The sequence below is a fragment of the Dermacentor albipictus genome, chromosome 1 (genome assembly GCF_038994185.2).
Source record: "Dermacentor albipictus isolate Rhodes 1998 colony chromosome 1, USDA_Dalb.pri_finalv2, whole genome shotgun sequence".
In the NCBI taxonomy this organism is placed as follows: domain Eukaryota; kingdom Metazoa; phylum Arthropoda; class Arachnida; order Ixodida; family Ixodidae; genus Dermacentor; species Dermacentor albipictus.
The window spans coordinates 435,878,449-435,903,394 of NC_091821.1; the positions used below are offsets into that span (position 1 = coordinate 435,878,449).

A 24,946-nucleotide genomic window follows, 5' to 3' on the forward strand; every position below is an offset into this window, starting at 1 on the left:
CGCGCCTCACTAAATAACGTTCTAGCGTTAAACGTTGCCAGGTTCATATTCCAATGGCGGCCTGTCCGGAGCCAGTGATTCTTAGCACCCTCTGCAGCGTCGCAGGTCTGACCGCCGCCGTGGTCAGTTGCTTCGCAGCTGCTGGGGACTGAGGGCCGGGGTTTGATTGTGTTGTTCATATAGGAGGTTGTGGCCATGTACTGCACCAGGGTGGCCAATCCTGCTCTGGTGAGGGAGTGCGTTACCGGTTCTGGTCACCGGGATCAGGCCACACTCCAGGCCTGTTTATGCAATTTTATCAACACGCGGATTTTTTTTTAAACCGGTGAAAAATTGCCGGCACCGGGATTCGAACCACGGACCTCTTGCACGCGAAGCGGGTGTTCTACCTCTACGCCATCGCTGCATCGCTGCAGTTCTTCAGATACCTCGAAACATGCATCCAGAACACCATCGAGGCAGACGGCTCGCCAGAGTAAACGCCATCAGACGCAAGCACCATAACAACCCGCAGGCGCTCTACGTGGATGCAGCCAAGTATCCGGGCCGAAATGCCTTCGCCATCAGCGTCACAGAACACAAGGGTACGACACTGGCGTTGGCGACCATTCTCGCCAAACGAGCCGACACACCTGAGGAGGCCGCTATAGCACTCGCCACCCATACAAGCGAGCATGCCATAGTGGTTTTCACCGACTCTCAAACAGCGGCACGTAACTACATAAAGGGCAGGATCTCAACAAAAGCGATCAAGATACTGAAACGTGGCGACACTCCTCCCCCCTACACCTGCATCATGTGGGTTCCGGGACACGAGGGACTCGAGGGGAATGAAGCGGCACTCACCGCGGCCCGTGCAAGCGTCTACCGGGCCTCCCCGCACGAGATTCTAGGCTTGTCCCACCCACCCAAATCAGCGGAGGAAACGGCAACAATACCGCTAACTTATCAAGCACTACTGCGGCACTATCGCCTTGGACGCAGAGTATACCCTCCACCACATCCTAAACTAACGAGAAACGAAGGCACTGACTACAGGCGACTCCAGAGCAATACCTTTACCCATGGAAGCTTACTGCATCATTTCCACCCGACGCTATACAGCTACACCTGTCCACACTGCAACGTGCCAGACAGCCTGGCGCACCTCCTACCGCAATGCAAGAAAACCCGAGATACTACCACAGCGGCACAACTAGTAGCCCCAGCGGACGCAGACCCAAACCTCCTCGCTGAAAGGTGGGAGGCTGCGATCTCCAAGCCTGACCTGGTCGACCAGCGCGAACTCGTCGCCCGGGCCCGGAGGGCGATCCAAGCCAGAGGGTTCCTGGAATAAGGGACCCTCCCACCTTGAGTGACAAGTCACTGATTCAAATAAAGGTTTCGTTCTCTCTCTCTCACGAGGGGATATGTTATATAAGGTGTCACTGCCTACCGCAGCGCCATGAGAAGGCGCGCGCTTGGAGCCGCCCAAGGGAGAGGAAAAGGAGGATAGAATAAACGCAGAGGATGAGTAATGTCTCCATTCCTGTCGTACTGATTTAATATACACGATATAACAGTCACGTGACAGACAGCTGAAGTGAGGGTGGTCCAAAAACGTTTTTGACCAATCGCGGAGGGCTAATAGCAGAAATGGAATAGAAAAGTTTGGAATACTTTTACGTAATAGCGCCCCAGTTTCCTATAGTTAACATACTTGGTGCAGCAAGTGTAAAAAATACATGCACTTCCAATGATCATGCTGGAATCAATGATAAGGGAAGCTTAAGTAAAGTACAATTTAGTGATGACAGGCGTGTGCACAAAACAGTACGACACATAGCAAGCAACATTTTAACGGATCCTGCTTTACTTCTTGTGCTGGAATGGGAGAGTTCTGAAGCATTGGCTAAGAATGGGCACACCCGCAGTGGCATAAGCCGAATGACCGCATGAAAAAAAGTTAATTGAAGAATTCTTGAAATATAATTAGCCATTCTATCACTAGATCCGTGTGTTTTAGATATGCCCGTGAGCCAACATTACATGTCCAGGTTTTATGTAGGGAGCTTTTATTTTACCACGCAGAACTGAACTGAACATACCTGTTAAGCATTCAATGTTTTGTGTGTATATATATATATATATATATATATATATATATATATATATATATAAATATATATATAGATATTGGACGAGACTCCTGGCCGCGGCGACCATTTTTCGATGTGAATGATATGCAAAACAAACAAATAACGCTCGTGTATCGTGCATTGCACGTTATAAAGTGTTACGTCTCATCATGGCCATGGGTATTAATTCAACTTTTACCACGAAGCAAACCCACGCATTCATCAGCGCCTATCGAGAAATCCACGCAGCGTTAACGCCGCCTGTTGACAGGTCAACAAACGATCCTTCCATCGGACCCTGACAACCTGAGCTAATTGGTGAAAAGGACCAACATCGAATGCTACCGTGGGATCAGCTTCACCCTCGGATTCCGATGTTGCTAAATATGCGGGGGCGAAGGTACAACATCGGAGGCGGAGCTCGGCGGAATGGTGCGATATCATTGGCGGGATATTGCTACCGATTCGACGATTCTGGTCGACCACGACGCAGTCATCAGATTCCCTACTCCAGTCACCTAGGGAAGACGAAGGTATTAAAACGAAGACCTTTTGTACAGTGAGAGGCGCTGATGTGTTCTGATGCGAACTCGGACGCTTAATATGCTCCTGCATGGAGTGGGCTCCCGTATCTGGAGCCAGCGTAAATGAGCTAAAATAAACCCTTTTTCCTTCATGCCTGCTGATGGACGTATTCGTCGCTGGGCTTGGTGTATTCCTGGTCCAAACGCCACCTCGATCCGCAACAATAACCCGGCGAAGAAAATAAGGTGGCACGTAGTACCCAAGAATTTTTTTAATACTTCCGGACTGCAGCAACAGAAGCACCTATAACGGCCAAGAAATCCTGAGAGGGCTTGAAAAGAAAGCTGCGCTTTAAGAAGAATTTATGGGTAATCACGCTGGCAGTTGCAAGGCAGTCATGTATATTCTACGTGTTATAAATACGTCATAAATATTTTTGAGTAAGGTTACGCATACTCTTCCAATCGGCAACAACGTTGACGAGTGCACGTACACAGGTGCCACAAAGTTGTACAATACGAAGCGTCTTGTTCAGTTTGCCATAGCACTCTTGTCTCCGAATAGAGACCGAATGAGAGCACGGCGCGAAATCCTGGCGCTTCGTTTACGTGGACATTTAGATCTAAGAAAAATTTAAAAAAGTATCGGAGAAAAAAGTTTCTGGCAGTATCAATGGAATCGCGTCGTCGCTAACGCGAGGCAGGCCGAGGTACAACGTAGAAAACTGGAACGGGCTGGGACATTCAAACAGACACTCCAAGTGACCAGGCCGTCTCTGCAAGTTCAAACCGTTGCAGCAACGTAACAAGACAAAGTTCTACAAAGCTAATACACAAGAAATACTCTAACTGAACATCTAGTAACGCGAACGTGTGACAAACTGTGGCAAAATTCTGAACTCCTAGATGCCACAGAAACAATGCCGTGGTGTACAAGCAATATGTATCTCATGTCCGCGCAGAAAGTTCTAGTATGTCTTTTCGGGAGCTGTTCCTATTGGTAAGTCGCTTTATGTTGCTCTGTCCTTCGTGATGGGGGTGCCCCGGTGCTTCACGGCCTCCCTTGGCATACGCACCAGTGTCTCTTGCATGGCGCGCTTCCTATCCTCGCTTGTCGCGAGGCCGGAGCTCTTGCTGGGCGCTAATTGGTATTGCTGCCTAACGTCAATGTGGCAGGGCACAAGTTCGGCGCCCACCACGAAAAGTGACATGAAGGCGGCAGCAATGGCAAGCTGCAACGTTGTACGGCGGCCACCAAGCAGCGCTGGACTCATCTGGGCCAAGGTATCACCCAAGCGGCTGAAGGCGAGACCCACAGAGATACTAAGGCAGCGGGTCATGACCGGGTACGCGACGACGTATATGATGAGATAGAACGTAAAGCAGGCGGTTCCAGTTGCGCGCATTATAATTACGAGCGAATCACGCAACGCAGTCTGCTCCCGTAGGTCAGTGGCCAGGATGGTCAGTGTTACGGCAAAGACGAGTGCGGAGGTGCTAACGGTGTTCCTGTAGCCGAAGGTAGTAATGAACGGCGACGAGACCACGGGCACACTGAAGGCCACGATGCAACTCAACGCGGTTGTGGTTTCCCCGACGGGAAAACCGTCGTTAACGACGAAGGCGTCGAAGGCGTAGCTTATCGCAGCCCACATATAGCACATGGTAATGGTGCAAGCTCTGAACTGTGGGCTGCAGATACCGCTGCTATTTCCAGCCTCCCGACTACGAGCCTTAATCTCCGCTGCCTGAGCTGCCATGAGATCTCGGCAGTGCTCTGGGGAGACCTTGTTTATACTTGCCGCACGCAAAGCGATGCGCTCAGCTTCTTTGACGTGGCCGGTCTCCAAAAGCCAGCTGGGTGACTCATCGACGATGTAATAAAGTAGCAGGAGAAGGCACGTTGGAACCATCAGTATCAGCTGTAGCGTCGCCCATCCTGCCGCCATGAGTTGAGCGGTAAACAGCGTGATCGGTGGTAGCATCAACGCAGATAGCGCGATCATGATTATGTAATCAGGATATTTTTCAATCGGCGACACTTCATAATTCAGCCCGTACACAGGTACCACGGGGGCACTCGTGGAGACTGACACGACGGCACGCACACCCACGAAGAACTGGAAGTCATTCGGCATCGCACTAGCGGCGCCCGATATGAGGACTACGGGTACGGTGAAGAAGAGTACCACCTTGCGGCCGACGCTATCCGCGAGCGCTCCGACTGCAGGCAGCGTGGCTATGCTGGCAGCCGCGTACACGAGCCTCGCGACGTCGATGAGCCAGCGCCTGTCGCACACGAGGTTCCAGTGGCTGACGATGTTGTTGCCGTATTGGTCGAGGTCGAACTCCCACGATGCGCAAGGCACGATGCGAGCCGCATGGCCACCGTCCGGGGGATCGCGCATTGTACAGTGGCTGTGCTCGCCTTTCTCGTCCACCGGTATGGCCAGCTGTTTCCACTCGTCCACGCTGAGGTTCTTCATGGAATCGGGCCGCCTGCACCAGTGATCCATTACGCCAGCTGTTATCCTGAAGCTCTCGTAGTGCAGCCCGTAGTTGTAGAGTGCGATGACTGTGCCGAATATGTGTAGCATTTGGTAGGCGCCGTAGCCATACGGCTCCTGATTCCCTAACCGCTTCAGCGCTGGCTTCGCCAGGGCTGATTCGCCGTGCACAGACTGTGGAGTCATGGCCCGTCGGTCGTGGCGTGCGGCCATCATTGAAGCTTGCTTCTTCTTCTATTGTGACCGCGTGCGCGCAAGCTAATATGCACGAGCAAGGCCGTGTGGCACATGCCATGGATCAGCCGAAATGAACCGGGTACATGCACTTTAAGAAATGAGAAAGCTACTGTGGGCTAAGTCAATTGCCGCTCTTACTTCAATATGATTGCATTTACACTACAATAAACTTACATCGCTATACGGCGTTCCACTCGATAATAATCTTCATCACGCGTAAACTTCATTTATTTAACCTATCGGCGCGCTACTTTTCTATCAATAACGCTATGTCACGATAGCGATATGTCACGATAGCGATATGTGACGGTCGGCGCGTTGCATTCTTGATCAAAAAGCACTAGGCAAGCAGCGTTGACGAATGTAAACGCATTCAATAGGTATTGCTACGCTTAAGAAAAAAATTCTGAAAGGTGAACAATTTTTTGCCTCAAAGGCAGAAAGTTTCACACTCTTCAGAACTTACCTTGTGTTTCAGTGGCAACGAATTTCACAGCCTATTGGGCTTAGACAATGTATTTTAAATAATACAGTCTTACACTGTGTTCTTCTAGAACTGTTTTGTGTTGATGAAGGAAAACATCACAGTTTTTCTAGGTTCCTAATTCATCATATGCACAAGATACTTCTAATCGAGTGCGACAACTCCATAATCCGCGAGCTTAAAGGGACAGTAAAACGATACAATAAATCAGTTTAGACTAATGAAGCATTATTTGGGAACCCTGCAGGCAGTCATTTAAAAAGTATAGTTTGGTTGTTAGATGAGAAAATGAAGGTCCAGGAATCAGTATTTGAATTTCGCGCCGGAAACCCAGCGCCGGTATGTCAGCATGACGTCAGGGATACAAAAGTATGTTTTCGCGTTTGGGCCGCGTTGGCTGAATGAAGGTTCCCGAAACTTGCCATGTTTAATATTTTGTACCTTTTGAGCACAATGTAGTCAATCTGTACCGCCATAGATAATTTGTAGGCCCTAGAAGATGCCATCAAAATCCGTGACGTCACTGCCCCAAGGTGCGGGAACTAAAGTAGGCGTCGCCACCCGTATTTCGTTGTTGCGCTTTTCTGGCTTACCAAACGTGTTAACATTGTAAGTGTTGTTTTTGTTGTTGTAGAACGGTAATTTACTTATGCAGAGGAAATCATTTTTCACTTTAGTGTCCTTTTAAGGAGTAAATTTCATTTTGTGCTGCAGGGAAGCCACCGAAAAAGTGTTAGCCCTCTTGGCATTGGCTTGTCGGTCAAAGGAGAGTATACGGACCGGGTAATGCCCAATGCGTTTTTAATGCGAAGCCTGGTGCCAGGCAAACTAAGATATAAATGGTAGGCTCCCGTCTTGCCTCGTTTAGGGCCTCTGCAAAATGACAAAAAATTGTCCGAATGGGATCTAACTGATGTTTCGCAGCCCAACAGCCCGACACTCTAACAATCAAGGCAGACGATTTTTTCTTCCCTCCTTTATAGTATTCCTTGCAGAACTCATGACTCTTGCAGGCGAGTACAAGCAGATAAAAAAAGTTGAGCACAATCAACCAGCACAGCAACAGAGCCATGTAGAGCGAGCCGCAAAAGTTCGTATTCATCCTTGATACATCTTTCTCAGGCTGAGGTCAAGGTTAACAGGAAAGCTGAAACTTTTTTCGAAAAAAATGAGTTCCCTGTGGCATTCTACAATTTTGAGTCCACTGAATACGAATATCTCGTTTAAAAAGGGCGAAAACAAACGCAAGCGGCTGTTTTTTGCAAGGAAACGCCCACCAGCGCCTCAGGGCATCGCGCGAACGCCGCTGTTGCCCGTGATTGGTCGGGACCGCTTTGACGTCATTCACGGGGATCGCCGGATGGCGCCGCCGTTTCAGAGCGTAGCATGTTGTTCTGTTCTGGCTTCACAGCTGAGTTGTAAGCATTATGGAACGTTCTCGCTGTCACAGAGAGCTTGTATTTTCGTCGTACATGTTCGAACCGACAGCCGATACAGAAAACGATGGCGGCAACGGGCTCAACAACGATGTTGGGTGTGCCAACAGCGAGAGCGATGTGTGCACCTTCTCGCGTGTTGGAAATCTTAGCTGGTACATATGTCTTTTCGTGTAGCTGCACGTTCCAAAGAGGGGAGAAAAAACGCGCTTAAGTGTCACTGGGAACATGCTGCTGGAAGCATGCCGAAGCACTAACATCTCATTAGATTGTAAACACGGGTGCAGTTCCGCGATGTCATGCACCTTGCCGCTGCTTGTCTAAAGTTCCGTGGTTTTTGCGTGTTGACACACGATCGCGAACATAAGTGCCGCGTTTGCCTACTTCAAACTCTTCAACATTATCTGCCTGTATCACACTGGCTGCTTCAAACTCTTCGATTGGTGATGGTAGTGGAACAGGTTCATCAGGGGCTCGGTTCTCAAGGTGCTCTGCTTTTAACCTGAAAGAGTGAGAGGCATGGATGTCATGAACTTCAGCATATCATGCATATCAGCCAACATGACAACAGTTGGATTACTTACAGTAATTGAAATACTTTGTCAGTAATTTATATTTTGGATTAGTTGTCTAGTGATTAAGTAATGTGAAATATTTGGCGTCTGTAATTTCATGGCTAAATAATGTATTAATTGCGTTAAATATGCACCAGTAAGCTGGGTACGGCGCCAGAAGGTTGGTAGTGTCGTGAGGCGTGGTGGAGGCATATGGGGGGGGGGGGGGGAGGGCATGAATTGTTAAACGCAAGAAAACTTTTTTTGTCCAGCAGCGATGCTTGTATTGGGCTAGACCACGTCGAACACTGAGAAGTTCAATACCTCACAACGTTACTTCATTATTTGAGACCGTTCGCCTTGCCATGGGCGCGGCTGTGCCGACGCTCGTTATTGCGGCATTTCGCTGCTGGTAGCATGCTGTGAGTGTGAAATCTATGAACGAAGTTTTCACACGACGAGTTCAACTACTCTAACGCGAGCATGAAAATATTACCGTAATGCCTTATGTCGTGCGATTTGAACACGAATGCTGAACAGCTACACCTGCGGGCACCGCGTGGTTGGACGAATAGCAAATATCACTCAATGCGCAAGCGTACCCTTGGCCAGTTATTTCACCGCACCAAAAACAGCGCCGAACAAACAGCCGTAGTACAGTGTTCCGTGAGAAAGCGCAGTGGACAAACAGGCTGAAAACGGCAAGCACTTTGCACGCATGTGCATATTCCCGGCTGTGCATCCACCTCGCTTCGTCATAGGCCACTGTAAGGCCGTTTGTTCAACACTCAGGTGATCATCCGTTTAAGAAATTGCCCGTGTGCACATTAAAACCCTTACCTCACCCTTTCTCCTCTTTGCGAAGGCTGCTCTTGGAAGTGGCGAGGTGTTTGTCTTGTAGAATATAGACAGAACGACGCCGGCCTCCAGTCGCGCCCATTTAATTGGAATACCCATTGCCCGCATCGTTGTCAAGCTCCGATGATAATCGCTGTCGCGGTAATGGTCCGAACACAGCACAGTTGATTTCGTCGGCAATAAATTATCTCTCCACACCGCACGAACCCACTGCGCTGCAAGTTTCTTGTCCTTCGGGAACATGTGAAACACCACATCGTCTCGCCCGCCTGTGTTCGCACAGCTGAATGCTGCACAGAACAAGGGCACGTTGGGCGCCCTTGGCTGTAGGCACTCACGCAGCACAGAAAGGAAACACAGTTCACGAAAATCGCAAATGAAAACAAACGTGAGCGGCGGCAGATCTCTCGTAGAGTCGTTTAGTAAAGCGCTGGATGGAAAGAAACATGCCAGCACATGTCAGCCCACCGGTCCGGCAGTACGGTCCCAGGGGATGACGTCACTCTCGCCAGTTCTCTCATCCGGCTGCCTTCTCACCCGGCGCTCCGGGAAGCGATGGGGGCGTGTCCCGGGGGGGGGGGGGGCGCATATAGAAAGCGATTTCTGCCCCTTATATTGACAATACAACAAAATTTTCAGAACCGTAAATTAACAGGTCTGTTCTTCCCAACCCAAGCAATTCATGGAAATTGAAAACCGTTTCAGCTTCCCTTTAGATATATCTAAAGGGACCCTGAAATGATTTAGATAATTGCTTACAGACGCACATGGTCGTTGGGGTAGCACTTTCGTATCATTAAGTGATACATGAAGGTGCTCCGCGTAAAGCGTGTAATTTATTACAAGGTTTTAGGCATGTGCATTGCTACCGATTGCAGCGGTGCCGCTCCCCTGTGTTTTCAGCCGTCGCACCCCAAGCGGCGCGTTCGGTCCGATTGACGTCAATTGGACGAGCTTTCCGCTTGGCTAGCCAGGTCGCGTCATTGATAATTTTTCCAAATTCATGATGAAAAAGTGTTGTTCGCAATAGTTAGAATGCTGGCTAATTTGTTTCTATAAAGAAAGTAGCAGAAAGAGAGTACACAACGACAATCTATCCCTACTCTCAAGCACTTCCGGCACACAGCATGTGTCGTCTGCTCGTGTTAAAGCGTGCTGCCTGTTGACGCGAGCTCTGCGATCAGTCTTGGTCTCGAGCTTTCTTTACTTGAGTACCACGGTTCGCCCTTGTTACGTTAGCGGTTGAAAACGTAGCGATCGGCGATATGCCAAGCTGCCACATCGTGTCCCTCTGCAAGGCAGCAGATCAGCGGACTGGCTGCAGCGCATCGCTCTGTCGGTATACGATCGGCGCCATCATCTACGCGTTCGCAGCTGTCACTTCACTCGAGAGGATTACTACCCAAATAGAGAGTTTTCGCGTGTCCAGTATTTGGGTAAACGTTAGCTTAAGCGGACCGGGCTTCTTACTGGATGAGTGTAGGCGTAAACGTGAACGGCCTCCACGGTGTAGCCACCTGGTGGCACATAGCTCAACGAGAAAAACACACAGCTAATATAGCAGTAACCAAGTGAACGTTCCGACAGAACGCCACAGCGCACACTGCTTGGATAGCGGTCACGGGGGATTGACGGCCAGCGAGGCAGCTAGTGGAGAGGTTGACAGGCTTCGCGCGTTGGCTCCAAGACGACCGGAAGCAGCCGATACGACGTCACGTCATGACGCAGAACCGGTGAAGGCGGAGCTTAGCCCCGGTTATTCGACGAACGGGTTGAGGAGAAAAAGCATGGCAACGAAGGAGGGTAACATGTAATCGTCCGTAGCTCTTCTAATATAAGATGTTTTGCCTAAATTGTGGCTCTAAAGTTTTACTGTACATGTGCCCTAAGCATCCACAAAAAATGTCCATACCGTTTCAGGGACCCTTTAAGGGTAAACCACCTTACTAATGTAAAATACAACTCTAATTGACCGATTCACGGGTGTTAACGATCCAGGTCTGTAAGAGACGTCGTATTGGAGGACTCCTGAATAATTTTGACCGCCTGGGGGTCTTTATCTTGCACCTAAGTGTAAGTACACGATCCCTTTCGCATTTCGCCTCCAGCAAATTGTGTCCATCGGGAAATCAAGCCCGTGACCTCGTGCAAAGTACGAGAAATTGCCACTGAACCACCACGGTAGGCGAATACCAGTTTTAGTTAGCTTCAGTAACATGCCGGGACCGAACGTGGTTATCATGCACTCAGAAATCGGAGTCACAACTTATTCTAGGTGTCTACACAAACTTGTGTTCTAGTTGTTGCCTCGGGTTTTTTCACTTTCCTCGTCTGTAGTGATCATTCGACAGAGTGCTGGTACAAAATCTTCCATAGCTACTGGTTGAAAGCGTACTCGCTACGGTGTTCCTGTCACTGCATGCCAACGCCTTAGCTACATTCTTGATGTATAACCCCCAGGCTGAAATGCTATCTTCCCAACTGAATAAAAAAGCACGCATTTTCTTCAAACACCACATACACACTAAATACGAAAATTCTCGTCCTTAATCCATACTTCTCAACAACAAAGATCTACCTGGAATACCGCAATATTTTGATGCATTACCATTCTCAGGGGGCTTCACGCACTTTCGGGAGGCGAACTATCGACATCTATGTATATACGTATCGAATTCCTTTTCCTGCCTGCACGGTCACCGTGGTGGAATCGGTAGCGCATCGGGTTGCTGTGTTGAGGGAACAAAGTTCAAGACTGTCTATCGGACCAAATTGGGTCACTGAGTATATAAGCGGCAATGTGTACATATTTGTACAACGAACCTCTCGCCAACGTGGGTCGCTCAGTGTATGTGTCACTGGCTGTGCGACAAGCGAAAGAACAATCCTCAGCGTTCGCAGTCACCGGCGATCCATGCTTCGCATCTCGGGGCCACGCACAGACATCTCGGCAGTGCCACTAGATCGCGCAGTGTGCCCAGAAAGAAGCGTGAGAGAGGAGTCCGGTTGCCGCATGGCGCGTTCCTCAGCGTTCACACACACCTGCAGGATTTTCATTTGATAGGCCAAAAGCGCTATGCTAACTACGCAAGTACTGCATTGACAAAATATTTTTAATTACCATTTTAAATTTAGCCATTGCGTTATGTATTTATAGTTCATATTACTTCATATATTTAGGGTTAACCTATAGGTAGTTAATATACTTGTATGTACTAAATTAAAGACAATAGAATTTGAGGGTAGCTTAACTTTATGACCCTTCCAAGGCGTTTACGTTCCGAGAAATTCGTAAGCAATTATGGCGCTGAATGCGCGGTGACTTCACATTCAGAGGCCAAAGTCCCGACATAAAGATAAATCGCCAAAAATGTCAAAATGAAGCTTGTACCTAATAATACGCCCCAAATTAGGGTAATGTTATCTACCGAGTCGTAATAATTAAGGCGTAATTAGCGAAAGAATTTCGGAATGAAGCACCAACGAGCTTTTTAAAGGGTAGCGTTACTCAACAACAACTGTTGGCCAATGTCGGTGTTATAAATATGAAGAAAGTAATGTAAACGTTAAGTAAAACCCTTTATGCAAGAGTGATATCGTAATAAAACTCGTTAAGGTGACAGAAGTGACGTCGAGGTGTCTCAACAGCGGTTGACATCAAAGAAGAAAAATATTCTGGCGGTATAACCTCTCTTCCCTCTCTTACAGCTGACATGGAAAAACATGGGACAACACAGCACATGGTCTACTAATGCGGCTCATAGATCCCTGTCTTATTTCGGTGTCAACCGCGGTTGACTTGCCTGTCTTTCTTGTGTAATAACGGCACCGCTGTTGCGGTGCTACACACTGGTCACTCGTGCAGGGCCTGCTCGAGTTTCGAAAGTCTCGCGTGCAAATGCTGTGGAGCGAAATGTTCACGAACATGGCTCGGGTGAAGAAGCGCTTCAAGCTGCACGACTTCTTCATCACGGACACGTCGCTGGAGCAGATCTTCCTCAGCTTGACGCGGAAAGAGGCCAGCGAGGCAGCAGCTAAGGCGGTCAAGGCAAAGGCGCACCACAAGTCGAAGATCGCCTCTACGCTTGGAATTTGACTTGAGATCTGTGTAGTAAACCGCGTACGAGTTCAATATGTGTTACCATCATTTCAGTACGAACGCCGGTGTGCGTGTTCATCAGCGTTCTTTACTGAGTTCTCGGACTCTTGCGAATTCTGCGGGACCCTTTTGATCGCTGAGCTGTAAACAGTCCTCTGGCAGCAGCGTGAAGCGCGCCGGTGTCGCCAGTGTTGATAAGCTGAATTGAATTCTGGAGTTTCGGGTGCAGAAACCACGAGTTGATTACGAGGCGCGCCGTAGTGGAGGACTCCGGGTTAATTTTGACCGCCAGGGAATCAGTAACGTGCCCCCATGCATGGGACGCGGGCGTTATCGCATTTCGCCCCCGTCGAAATGCGGCCGCCGCAGCCGGGATTTGATCCCGCGACTGCGTGCTTTGCGGCGTGTTACCATAGCCGCTAAGCCACCGCGACGGGTGTTGATGAGGCGACGTGAAGAAGCCATGTCAGAAGAAGAAGTATTTTAATGATTGGAAAATGTAGAGAGGTCGGCCGGATAATGGAGCATCTGGCCTGCTACTCTACGTAAGGGAAGGGCAAGAGGGGAAGAAAAAGGGTCACAATGGAGGATGATAATGGCAGGCACGTACCCAGGATTTTTTTTCGGGGGGGGGGGGGGCACCACCTCCACCACCACCACCACCACCACCACCATCATCAGCATCATCATTATCATCATCATCCTGTTTTTTGTCCACTGCAGGACGAAGGCCTCTCCCTGCGATCTCCATTTACCCCTGTCCTGCGCAAACCGATTCCAACTAGCGCCCGCGAATTTCCTAATTTCATTGCTGCACTTAGTGTTTTGTCGTCCTCGATTGCGTTTTCCTTCTCTTGGTACACATTCTGTAACCGTAATGGTGCTACGGTTATCTAACCGGCGCATTACATGACCTGCCCAGCTACATTTTGTCCTCTTGATGTCAATTAGAATATCGTCTATACCCGTTCGCTCTCTGATCCGGACCGCTCTCTGATCCGGACCGCTCTCTGATCCAGACCGCTCTCTTTCTCTCTTTTAACGTTATGCCTAGCAATCTTCGTTCGATCGCTCTTTGCGCGGTTCTTAACTCATTCTCAAGTCTCTGCCCCATATGCCAGCACTGGCAAAATGCACTGATTGCACACCTTACTTTTCAATAATAATGGTAAGCTACCAGTCAGGAGCTGGCAATGTCTGCCCTATGCGATCCAACCTATTTGTATTCTTCTGTGAATTTCCTTCTCATGATCAGGGTTCCCTGTGATTAATTGACCTAGGTAAACGTACTCCTTCACAGTCTCTAGTGGCCGACTGGCAACCCTGATCTCTTGTTCCTTTGCCCCGCTATTTATCATTATAGTCATCTTCTGCATATTAATATTCAACCCTACTCTTACACTCTCTCTGTTAAGGTCTCCAATCATTTGTTGTAACTCGTCTGCATTGTTGTTGATTAGAACAATGTCATCGGCAAACCGAAGGTTGCTGAGATATTTGTCGTCGATCTTTACTCCTAAGCCTTCCCAGTTTAATAGCTTGAATTCTTCTAAGCACGCAGTGAATAGCTTTGGAGAAATTGTGTCTCCCTGTCTGGCCCATTTCCCTATAGGTATCTCCCTGGTTTTCTTGTGTAGAATTAAGGTAGCTGTAGAACCTCTCTATATATTCTTACGCGAAGGACGAGCCAGTAGGACGAGAAACTATTTACAGATTATATTTACAACAACGGATGCAGCGCTGACCAGTCAGATTCACAACGCGAGCCCAGTTCGTTCTTCCCCCTCTTTTCTGGAGTGATGGCGCCCACGCACCTCGTTCAAAGAAATACCACACGCATGTAGCAATATTTTTCAAGCTCTTTACGTAAGCGTTCTGTAGTCCTTGATTACGTAGTGCCTCTAGACTGCTGGTATCTCTACTGAATCAAATGCATTTTCGTAATCTATATAAACCACATAGAGAGGCTTATTGTACTCTGCAGATTTCGCGATAACCTGATTGATGACATGGATGTGATCCATTGTAAGGTATCTCTTCTTGAAGCCAGCCTGTTGCCTTGGTTGACAAAATCCAGTGTTGCCCTTATTCTATTGGATATTATTTTGGTAAATATCTTATATAATACTGGGAGCAAGCTAATGGTCCTATAATTTTTCAATTCTTTAACGTCTCCTTTCTTGTGGATTAGTATATTGTCTGCATTCTTCCAGTTTTCTGGGACCCTCACAGTCGATATACACTTCGTATAAATAGCCGCCAGTTTTCCAAACATTATGTCTCCTCCATCTTTGATTAAATGGACTGTTATCCCACCTTCTCCTCCCGCTCTTCACAGTTTCATGTCTTGCAGGGCCCTTCTGACCTCATCGCTAGTTATAGGAGTTTCTGTATCCTGTTCATTACTGTTTCAAAGTGAGGTATCGTGACTCCTCTGGGTACTGTATACAGGTCAGCTTAGAATTTTTCCGCTGCTTTTACTGTATCTTCGAGATTGCTTATGATATTATCCCTCTTATCTTTTAGTGCATACATCATGGTTTGTCCTACGCCAGGTTTCTTTTTTACTGATTTCTGGCTGCGTTCATTTTTATACAGCTTCTTCAGTGTTTCTCATGTTATAGTTTCAAATATCAGTTATTTTCGCCTTGTTTATCAGTTTTGACAGTTCCGCGAATTGCGTAACGCTGTGCGGCCGCCAGTCCCATACAACCACGTAGAGCGCAGGACTCTGCGATTCTAGACGTACTGCGCTCACAGAGAAAGGTTAGAAAAACACCCACATAAGCACAGCAGAGAAGTGGCTACGTGAGGCGGTTCGACCGATAACTGTAGAAGCATTCAGTAATTATTCTCCACTTCCGGCGGCGTTTTCTCTACTTCCTTTTTAAACAAAAAGATGTTGATCCATAAATATTCGCATAAACAACGGTTAACATTTTTATTATTCAATTTTGCTTGCAGTTTGTTTGTTGCGTTGGCTCTCTCCCTTTGTAGATCGCTTAATTTCTCAACTCCTTGCGATTTTTGTTTCCAGTTTCCAATTTTGCAGGAAAAGTGCTATACAATTAAGGAAAAACAGACGAGGTAACGGGCGACAGTCATCTTGCTTATGGGTTTAAGCTTTATTGCAGGGTTTCATGATGGACGCTCTTTCACATCATTTTATTTCCCACCTTATCTAACCCATATCACGTGTATATGGTTCCGGGCATCTGCCAGCGTCGCGGCGAGCCATAACTCAAGGAAATAATGAAGCAAAGGGAAAAGTTAAACGCAATTGGCGTTTTCTCCGGCCACAACTTGTTCCATGAGAATACAGACCAGCTGTGTAACAGCCGCATCCCTATCCTGGTCCCAGGATCAGCCTAAACAAAGAAGGTTGAACTAACAAAAGCAACAGCTATGCGCGTGACGGTTGAATAGATGGTGACAACTGAAAGCATCTCGAGTTGATCGCGCGGGTGCGGAATCTATGAGAAAACTGTCCTTCACCTTACAAGAGGTGCCGATAACTACCGCCATCTAAAAGGAGTGGAAAAGGCAGCATAAGGCTGACCGATGAACAGCTGCCAAGTCTCAACATTAATCTGGCGGCGCTTTCTGAATGTGTGAGGAGTGGTGGCGTGGGTGGGGAGGGGGGGGGGGTATGCCACTTGATTTCGGGGGGGACCCGGGCTCCCCCGGCACCCCCCCCCCCTGGGTACGTGCCTGGATAATGGGAAGAACGAGGTGAATGACACATTACACAACTGGTATCACAGGCGTGAGTCCAGGCCCATGTCACCTAGGAAACGTGAAAGTGCACGCATTGTCTCTGTCGTCTGCCAACTCTGTGGCCACGCGCCTAGCAAGAGGTCCTCCGACAGTGGTCCATTGTGTAAATGTCTCAATGTATCTGCCAATGTCAGTCTTTCTCGCGCATACTCAGGGCACACCACGAGCACATGTTCTATAGTCTCTACAGCGCCACACACTGAACAGTCCGGAGAGTCTGTCCTTCCAATAATGTGCAAATATTTGCGCGTGAAGGCGACGCCTAATCGCAGTCTGTGTATCAGGCATGTATGAGGGCGTAGAATTCACGTCAGCTTCAGCAGCTTCGGGCCCAAGCAAATTACGCAGGCGCATCACCGCTGTGTAAGTGGCCTTCAAAAGACAGGTGCGGCAGTATTTATTTTCCGTTTGCTGATGGCGCTACCCACAATGTGGGATCGACCAAGATTCGAGTGATAATAGAAAAAAATGCATTTAGTTTCGACAAAGAAAAAGCAGGAAAAATTTGGTAATGAAAGGGGCAAATCAAATGACTTGAAAGTAACAGTGTAATAACAATTCAACAGAACTGCCTTCAAATAATGAAATCCTTAGAACTGCAGAGCCCTCATCCCTGCGACAGCTTTCCATTGTTTCCCAAAAGCTGCAAAGGTAGGTTGTGAGAGGGAATAAATGCTGTCCAAAGATTTAGCAAAAAAGCCTTGCCCGTGTAGTTTTAGATAACACCCTCAGGCTGAAACACTCACATTGACAAAAAGACGGAAACCAAAATCAAGAATAGGGACGTCTATGGCCACCCGATACTTAGATAAACCATTTGAGCCACAGAAAGGAGTGTTGCTTCATTCGACATTACATAAGAGCACCACCTAATATAAAGCTCCTAACAACATGTAAGGCCATGCGCCACGGTGACCTAAGTGCTAGCGCTCGCAGCCAGCTCGGCCAAGCTGAGTTTAGAACCGCATATCTGCAAACAAAAAACTAAGGACTAAAGAAGACAGACAAGCACGTCGTTATTGAGAGTCCTTGTCTGTCTTCCTTAGTCCTTTGTTTTTTACAGTTAAGGCGTTCAAAAAACTATGTACAAACCAGATTAGTTAAATAAAATTCCAGCGTGGTTTCTTCGCCGCCACACCATCACAACAGTTCCATTGCACCCGAACACATCCAAGGGTGGCGGACTCGCCCAGTCATAAAAAGGCGTCTTCTTTTCCACTTGCAACATGATTGGTGCACTGGAAATGGTGATGACCAGGGGCCCTATAACGTAAAAGTATTCCACTATGTTGTTATCCCAATCTCCTGACGTCAAATTTGCGTAAGCACCGACGCAAGCACCGGGTGGTCAACCGCAGGGTTGTCTGTACAGACCAATCAAACGCTCTCCTCCTTCATAGGAGGTCAATTTTGTTTGCTTGAAAAACGAATAACATTGCCTACACTGAGCGGCTTCTCATGCCTAATTGGCTGACAAGAGACGAAGAGAACGCTCAAGTGGAGCGCTCAAGGAAAATTGATAACCGGATGAAGAGGGTTCTGCCAGCGTGTTCGTTTGGTCCGTTTTCGCTTTCTGAGATTACGGTAGCTGGTCGAAAATCGCGGTGGCATACAACTGAAGATAAAGAATGACGCTAAAATTGATCCTCAGCAAAGAAGTGTTGGCAGAATGAGGTCGCAAACGTGCCGAGAGTGCTGGAAAACGTTACACGGCCACGCAAGAAGTTTTATTATACGAAAATAAACCCATGCACTCCGGCAGGTGCGAGTAGCCAGCGCCTGAGCGATCGATGGCGGCCATCGTTTATTCCTTTCGGAACGGGGCAGCCTGCGGCTATTCAGAAGAAAATGCAGTTTTGTTCGGCATATTAATGCATCTTAATTGCGTACACGTCACCTTGACGTGGTGAGTTTTCGCGGTTTTGTGACGTCGCGTGACAGGCAGCTGAAGTGGGAGCAGTCCGAAAAATTTTGACCAATAGCCGGGGGCTAATGGCGAAAGGGTGTCGAATCAGAAATACCTGCTTTTGTTTTTTCGGTAAAATCATGCATAATCAATGTGTACACATCATATAAGATGGAGAGGTATCGCAATTTTGGTGACGTCGTGTGACAGACAGCTGAAGCGGGGGTGGTCCAAAAACGTTTTGGACCAATCGCGGAGGGCTAATAGCAGAAATGGAATAGAAAAGTTTGGAATAGTTTTACGATATAGCGCCCCAGTTTTCTACTGTTAACGTACTTGGTGCAGCAAGAGTAAAAAATAAATGCACTTCCAAGGCTCATGCTGGAATCAATGATAAGGGAAGCTTAATTAATTAAAGCACAAATTAGTGATGACAGGCGGGTGCACAAAAAAGTACGACACGTAGCAAGCAACATTTTAACGAATTCTGTTTTACCTCTTGTGCTGTGGTGCGACAGTTCTGAAGCTTTGGCTAAGAATGGGCACACCCCCAGTGGCACATGCCGAATGACCGCATGAAAAAGTGAATTGACGAATTCTTGAAATATAATGAGCCATTCTATCTCCAGATCCGTGTGTTTTAGATATGCCCGTGAGCCAACACAACATGTCCAGGTTTTATGTAGGGAGCTTTTATTTTATGTCGCAGAACCAAACTGAACATATACATGTTAAGCATTCAATGTTTTGTATATATATATACACAAATATATTGGACGAGACTCCTGGCCGCGGCGACCATTTTTCGGTGTGAATGATATGCAAAAAAAATAACGCTCGTGTATTGTGCATTGCACGTTTTAAAGTGTTAGGTCTCATCATGGCCATGGGTATTAATTCAACGTTTACCAAGAAGCAAACCCACGCATTCATCAGCGCCTATCGAGAAATCCACGCTGCGTTGACGCCTCCTGTTGACAAGACAACAAACGATCCCTCCATCTGAACCTGACAACTGGAACTAATTGGTGAAAAGGACCAACATCGAATGCTACCATGGGAACAGCTTTGCCCTCGGATTCCGATGGTGCTATATATGCGGGGGCGATGGTACAACATCGGAGGCGGAGCGCACGGCGGAATGGTGCGAGATCATGGGCGGGATATTGCTACCAATTCGCCGATTCTGGTTGGCCGCGACGCAGTCATCAGATTCCCTAGGCCAGTCACCTATTGAAGACGAAGGTATTAAAACGAGACCTTTGGTACAGTGAGAGATGCTGACGTGTTCTGATGTTAATTCGGACATTTAATATGCTGCTGCATGGAGTGGGCTCCCGTATATGGAGCCAGCGTAAATGGCGTAAAATATACCCTTTATTCCTTCATGCCTGCTGATGGACGTATTCGTCGCTGAGATTGGTGTATTCCTGGTCCAAATGCTACCTCGAGCCGCAAGAAGAACCCGAGGTGGTCAAAAATAATATGGTGGCACGTAATACCCAAGAATTTTATTTTTTAATACTTCCGGACTGCAGCAGCAGCAGCACCTATAACGGCCAAGAAATCCTGAGAGGGCTTGAAAAGAAACCTGCGATTTAAGAAGAATTTATGGGTAATCACGCTTATAAATGCAAGACAGTCATGTACATTTTACGGGTTATAAATATGTCATAAATATTTTTGAGTAAGGTTACGCACACTCTTCCAATCGGCAACAGCGTTCACGAGTGCACGTACACAGGTGTCACAAAGTCGTACCATACGAAGCGCCTTGTTTAGTTTGCCATTGCACTCTTTTCTCCGAATAGAGACCGAGTGACAGCACGGCGCGAAATCCTGGCGCTTCGCTTACGTGGACGTTTAGGTCTCAGCAAAATAAAAAAAAGTATAGGAGAAATAGGTTTCTGGCAGTATCAATGGCATCGCGTCGTCGCGAACGCGAGGCAGGCCGAGGTACAACGTAGAAAACTGGAACGGGCTGGGACATTCAAACAGACATTCCAAGTGACCAGGCCGTCTCTGCAAGTTCAAACAGTTGCAGCAACGTAACAAGACAAAGTTCTACAAAGCTAATACACAAGAAATACTCTATTTGAACGTCTAGTAACGCGAAAGTGTGTGACACACTGTGGCAAAATTCTGAACTCCTAGATGCCACAGAAACGATGCCGTGGTGTACAAGCGATATGTATCTCATGTGCGCGCAGAAAGTTCTAGTGTGTCTTTTCGGGAGCTGTTCCTATTGGTAAGTCGCTTGATGTTGCTCTGTCCTTCGTGATGGGGGTGCCCCGGTGCTTCACGGCCTCCCTTGGCATACGCACCAGCGTCTCTTGCATGGCGCGCTTCCTATCCTCGCTTGTCACGAGGCCGGAGCTCTTGCTGGGCGCTAATTGGCATTGCTGCCCAACGTCAATGTGACAGGGCACAAGTTCGGCGCCCACCACGAAAAGTGACATGAAGGCGGCAGCAATGGCAAGCTGCAACGTTGTACGGCGGCCACCAAGCAGCGCTGGACTCATCTGGGCCAAGGTATCACCCAAGCGGCTGAAGGCGAGACCCACGTTGATACTAAGGCAGCGGGTCATGACCGGGTACGCGACGACGTATATGATGAGATAGAACGTAAAGCAGGCGGTTCCAGTTGCGCGCATTATAATTACGAGCGAATGACGCAACGCAGTCTGCTCCCGTAGGTCAGTGGCCAGGATGGTCAGTGTTACGGCAAAGACGAGTGCGAGGGTGCTGACGGTGTTCCTGTAGCCGAAGGTAGTAATGAACGGCGACGAGACCACGGGCACACTGAAGGCCACGATTCAACTCAACGCGGTTGTGGTTTCCCCGACGGGAAAACCGTCGTTAACGACGAAGGCGTCGAAGGCGTAGCTTATCGCAGCCCACATATAACACATGGTAATGGTGCAAGCTCTGAACCGTGGGCTGCAGATACCGCTGCTATTTCCAGCCTCCTGACTACGAGCCTTAATCTCCGCTGCCTGAGCTGCCATGAGATCTCGGCAGTGCTCTGGGGAGACCTTGTTTATACTTGCCGCACGCAAAGCGATGCGCTCGGCTTCTTTGACGTTGCCTGTCTCCAAAAGCCAGCTGGGTGACTCATCGATGATGTAATAAAGTAGCAGGAGAAGGCACGTTGGAACCATCAGTATCAGCTGCAGCGTCGCCCATCCTGCCTTCACGAGTTGAGCGGTAAACAGCGTGATCGGTGATAGCATCAACGCAGTTATCGCGACCATGACTACATAATTACGATATTTTTCAATCGGGGACAATTCATAAACCAGCCCGTACACAGGTACCACGAGGGCACTCGTGGAGGCTGACACGACGGCACGCACACCCACGAAAAAGTGGAAGTCGTTCGGCATGGCACTAGCGGTGCCCGATATGAGGACTACAGGTACGGTTAAGAAGAGTACCGCCTTGCGGCCGACGCTGTCCGCGAGCGCTCCGACTACAGGCAGCGTGGCTATGCTGGCAGCCGCGTACACGAGCCTCGCGACGTCGATGAGCCAGCGCCTGTCGCACACGAGGTTCCAGTGGCAGACGATGTTGTTCCCGTATTGGTCGAGGTCGAACTCCCACGATGCGCAAGGCACGATGCGAGCCGCATGGCCACCGTCCGGGGGGTCGCGCATTGTACAGTGGCTGTGCTCGCCTCGCTCGTCCACCGGTATGGCCAGCTGTTTCCACTCGTCCACGCTGAGGTTGTTCATGGAATCGGGCCGCCTGCACCAGTGATCCATTACGCCAGCTGTTAGCCTGAAGCTCTCGTAGTGCAGCCCGGAGCTGTAGACTACGATGACTGCGTCGAATACGTGTAGCATTTGGTAGGCGTCGCACCCATACGGCACCTGATTCCCTAACCGCTTCGGCGCTGGCTTCGTCGGGGCTGATTCGCCGGGCACAGATAGTGGAGTCGTGGCCCGTTGGTCGTGGTGTGCGGCCATCCTTGAAGCTTGCTTCTTCTTCGATTGTGACCGCGTGCGCACAAGCTAATATGCACGGGCAAGGGCATGTGGCACGAGGCATAGATCAGCCATAATGAACGAGGTACCTGCGAGTTAAAAAAATGAAATAGCTACCGTGGGGTAAGTTGCCGCTCTTACTCTAAAAGTATTGTATTTAAACTATGACAAAAAAAATACGTCACTAGGGGTTCACGGCGTTTCAGTCGATAATATTCTTCATCAAGTGCTAGCTTCCTTTATTTAACCTATCGGCGCGCTACTTTTCTATCAAGAACGCTACGTCACGATAACATGCCTGTTGCATTCTTCATCAAAATGTACTAGGCACGTAGCGTTGAAGAAAGTAAATGCACTCACGAGATATTGCTGCTCTTGAGGGAAAAGCCCTGAAAGGCGAAAAAGTTTTTGCCTCAAAAGCAGAATGTTTCACTCTCTTCAGAGCTTACCTTGTGTTTCAGTGGCAATGAATTTTACACCCTATGGGGCTTACACAGTTTACCTTAAATAATACAATCTTAGACTTCATTCTTCTAGGTCTGTTTTGTGCTGATAGAGCAAAACATAACAGTGTTTCGAGGTACTTAATCTATCACACGCACAAGATACTTCTAGCCGGGAGCAATAACTCCATAACCGTCTAGGAGTAAATTTCCCCTTTGTGCTGCTGTGAAGCCACCGAAAAAGGCTAGCCCTCTTGGCATTGACATGTCGGTGATAAGATAGTACGGACCAGGTAATGTCCAATACGTTTTTCATGCGAAGCCTGGTGCCAGGCAAACAAAGATATAAATGGTAGGTTCCTTTCTCGCCTTGTTTAGGACCTCTTCAAAATGTCAACAAAATTTTCCGAACGGGATCGAACTGACGTTTCACAGCCGAACAGCCCGACACTCTAACAATTAGGGCAGAAGATTTTTCCTTCTTCTTTCCTTTAGAGTATTCCTTTCCAGTATTCCTTGCAGGACTCAGATGACTCTTGCAGGCGAATGTGACAAGGATATAAAAAAAGTTTGTATAAACAAGTTGTACAGCAGAGCCATGTACAGAGAGCCCCAAAAGTTCGTATTCATCCTGGATACATATTTCTCAGCCTGACGTCAAGGTTAACAAGAAACATTAAAATAGCTAAAGGGACCCTGAAAGGATTTTGATTATGTTATACAGATATACATGGTCATTTGAGTACGGCTTTCTTATCATTAAGTGACACAGTTAAGCACTACTCATAAAACGTGTAATTTATTACAAGGTTTTGAACATGTGCACCGCTGGCGATCGCAGCGGGGCCGCTCCCCTGAGTTTTCAGCCGTCCCATCCCAATTCATGCGTAAGGTCCGACTAACGTCAATTGGACGAGCTTTCCGATTGGCTAGCCAGGTCGCGTCATCGATAATTTTTCCAACTCCATGGTGAACAAGTGTTGTTCGCAATAGCTGGAATGCTGGCTAATTTGTTTCTATAAAGAAAGTAACAGAAAGAGAGTACCCAACGACAATTTATCACTGCACTCAAGCACTTCCGGCACACAGCAAGTGTCGTCTGCTCGTGTTACAACGTGTGGCCTGTTGACGCGAGCCGTGCAATCAGTGTTGGTCTCGAGCTTTCTTTACTCGAGCACCATGGTTCGCCCTTGTTAGGTTAGGTGCTTCAAACGTAGCGATCGGCGATATGCAAAGCTGCCACATCGTGTCCCTCTGCAAGGCTGCAGACGAGCGGAGTGGCTGCAGCGCATCGCTGTGTCGGTATACGATCGGCGCCATCATCTACGCGTTCGCGGCCGCCACTTCACGCCGGAGGATTACTACCCCAATAGAGAGTTTTAGCGTGTCCGGTATTCGGGTAAACGTTACCTCAAGCGGACTGGGCTTTTTACCGGCTATGGTATGGTATGTTATGGTATAGTATGGTATGAAGAACTGTATTTAGGTCTTGAGGGATCAGTCTGGGACTGATGCGGGCCGTTCCCACGTCGGTGCAGAGAGGCCGAGCCCCTATGCCATCACACGGGCCCTCTGGACAGCCCTGAGTTGGTCCACTAGCACTTCATTGTGCAGTATGCGCTGCCACCACTGTTCACGTCGAGAACCATCACCGGCCAACGCCAAGCAGCGCCAAAGCATGTGTTCTAAATCGAGCGAACCCCACACTTACTACTATAGACTGAAACCACGCAGTCCGGATTTATTTTATTCATTATGACCCGGTGAGCGGAGACGCAAATGTGAACGACCTCCTTGATGTAGCCTCCTTGGTGTAGCTCCTTGGGGGCACATAGCTCAACCAGACAAACACACAGTTAATATAGCAGTAACCAATTGAACGGTCCGACAGAATGTCACAACGCACACTGCTTGGATAGCTGTCGCGGGGGATCGACGGCCAGCTAGGCAGCTAGTGGAGAGGCTGACAGGCTTCGCGCGTTGGCTCCAAGAGGACCCGAAGCAGCCGACACGACGTC

General features: G+C 48.4%; 2 protein-coding genes across 2 annotated transcripts; both read right to left on the reverse strand.

Moving 5' to 3' along the window:
- Positions 1-3,651: 3,651 nt before the first annotated feature.
- Positions 3,652-5,334, reverse strand: LOC135907661 (solute carrier family 22 member 6-like). The gene has a single exon (XM_065439365.1). The coding sequence runs from the start codon at positions 5,332-5,334 to the stop codon at positions 3,652-3,654; it is 1,683 nt and encodes a 560-aa protein (XP_065295437.1).
- A 14,732-nt stretch (positions 5,335-20,066) lies between these two features.
- Positions 20,067-22,467, reverse strand: LOC135907655 (beta-alanine transporter-like). The gene has a single exon (XM_065439355.2). The coding sequence runs from the start codon at positions 22,465-22,467 to the stop codon at positions 21,316-21,318; it is 1,152 nt and encodes a 383-aa protein (XP_065295427.1). The 3' UTR covers positions 20,067-21,315.
- Between the last annotated feature and the right edge of the window lie 2,479 nt (positions 22,468-24,946).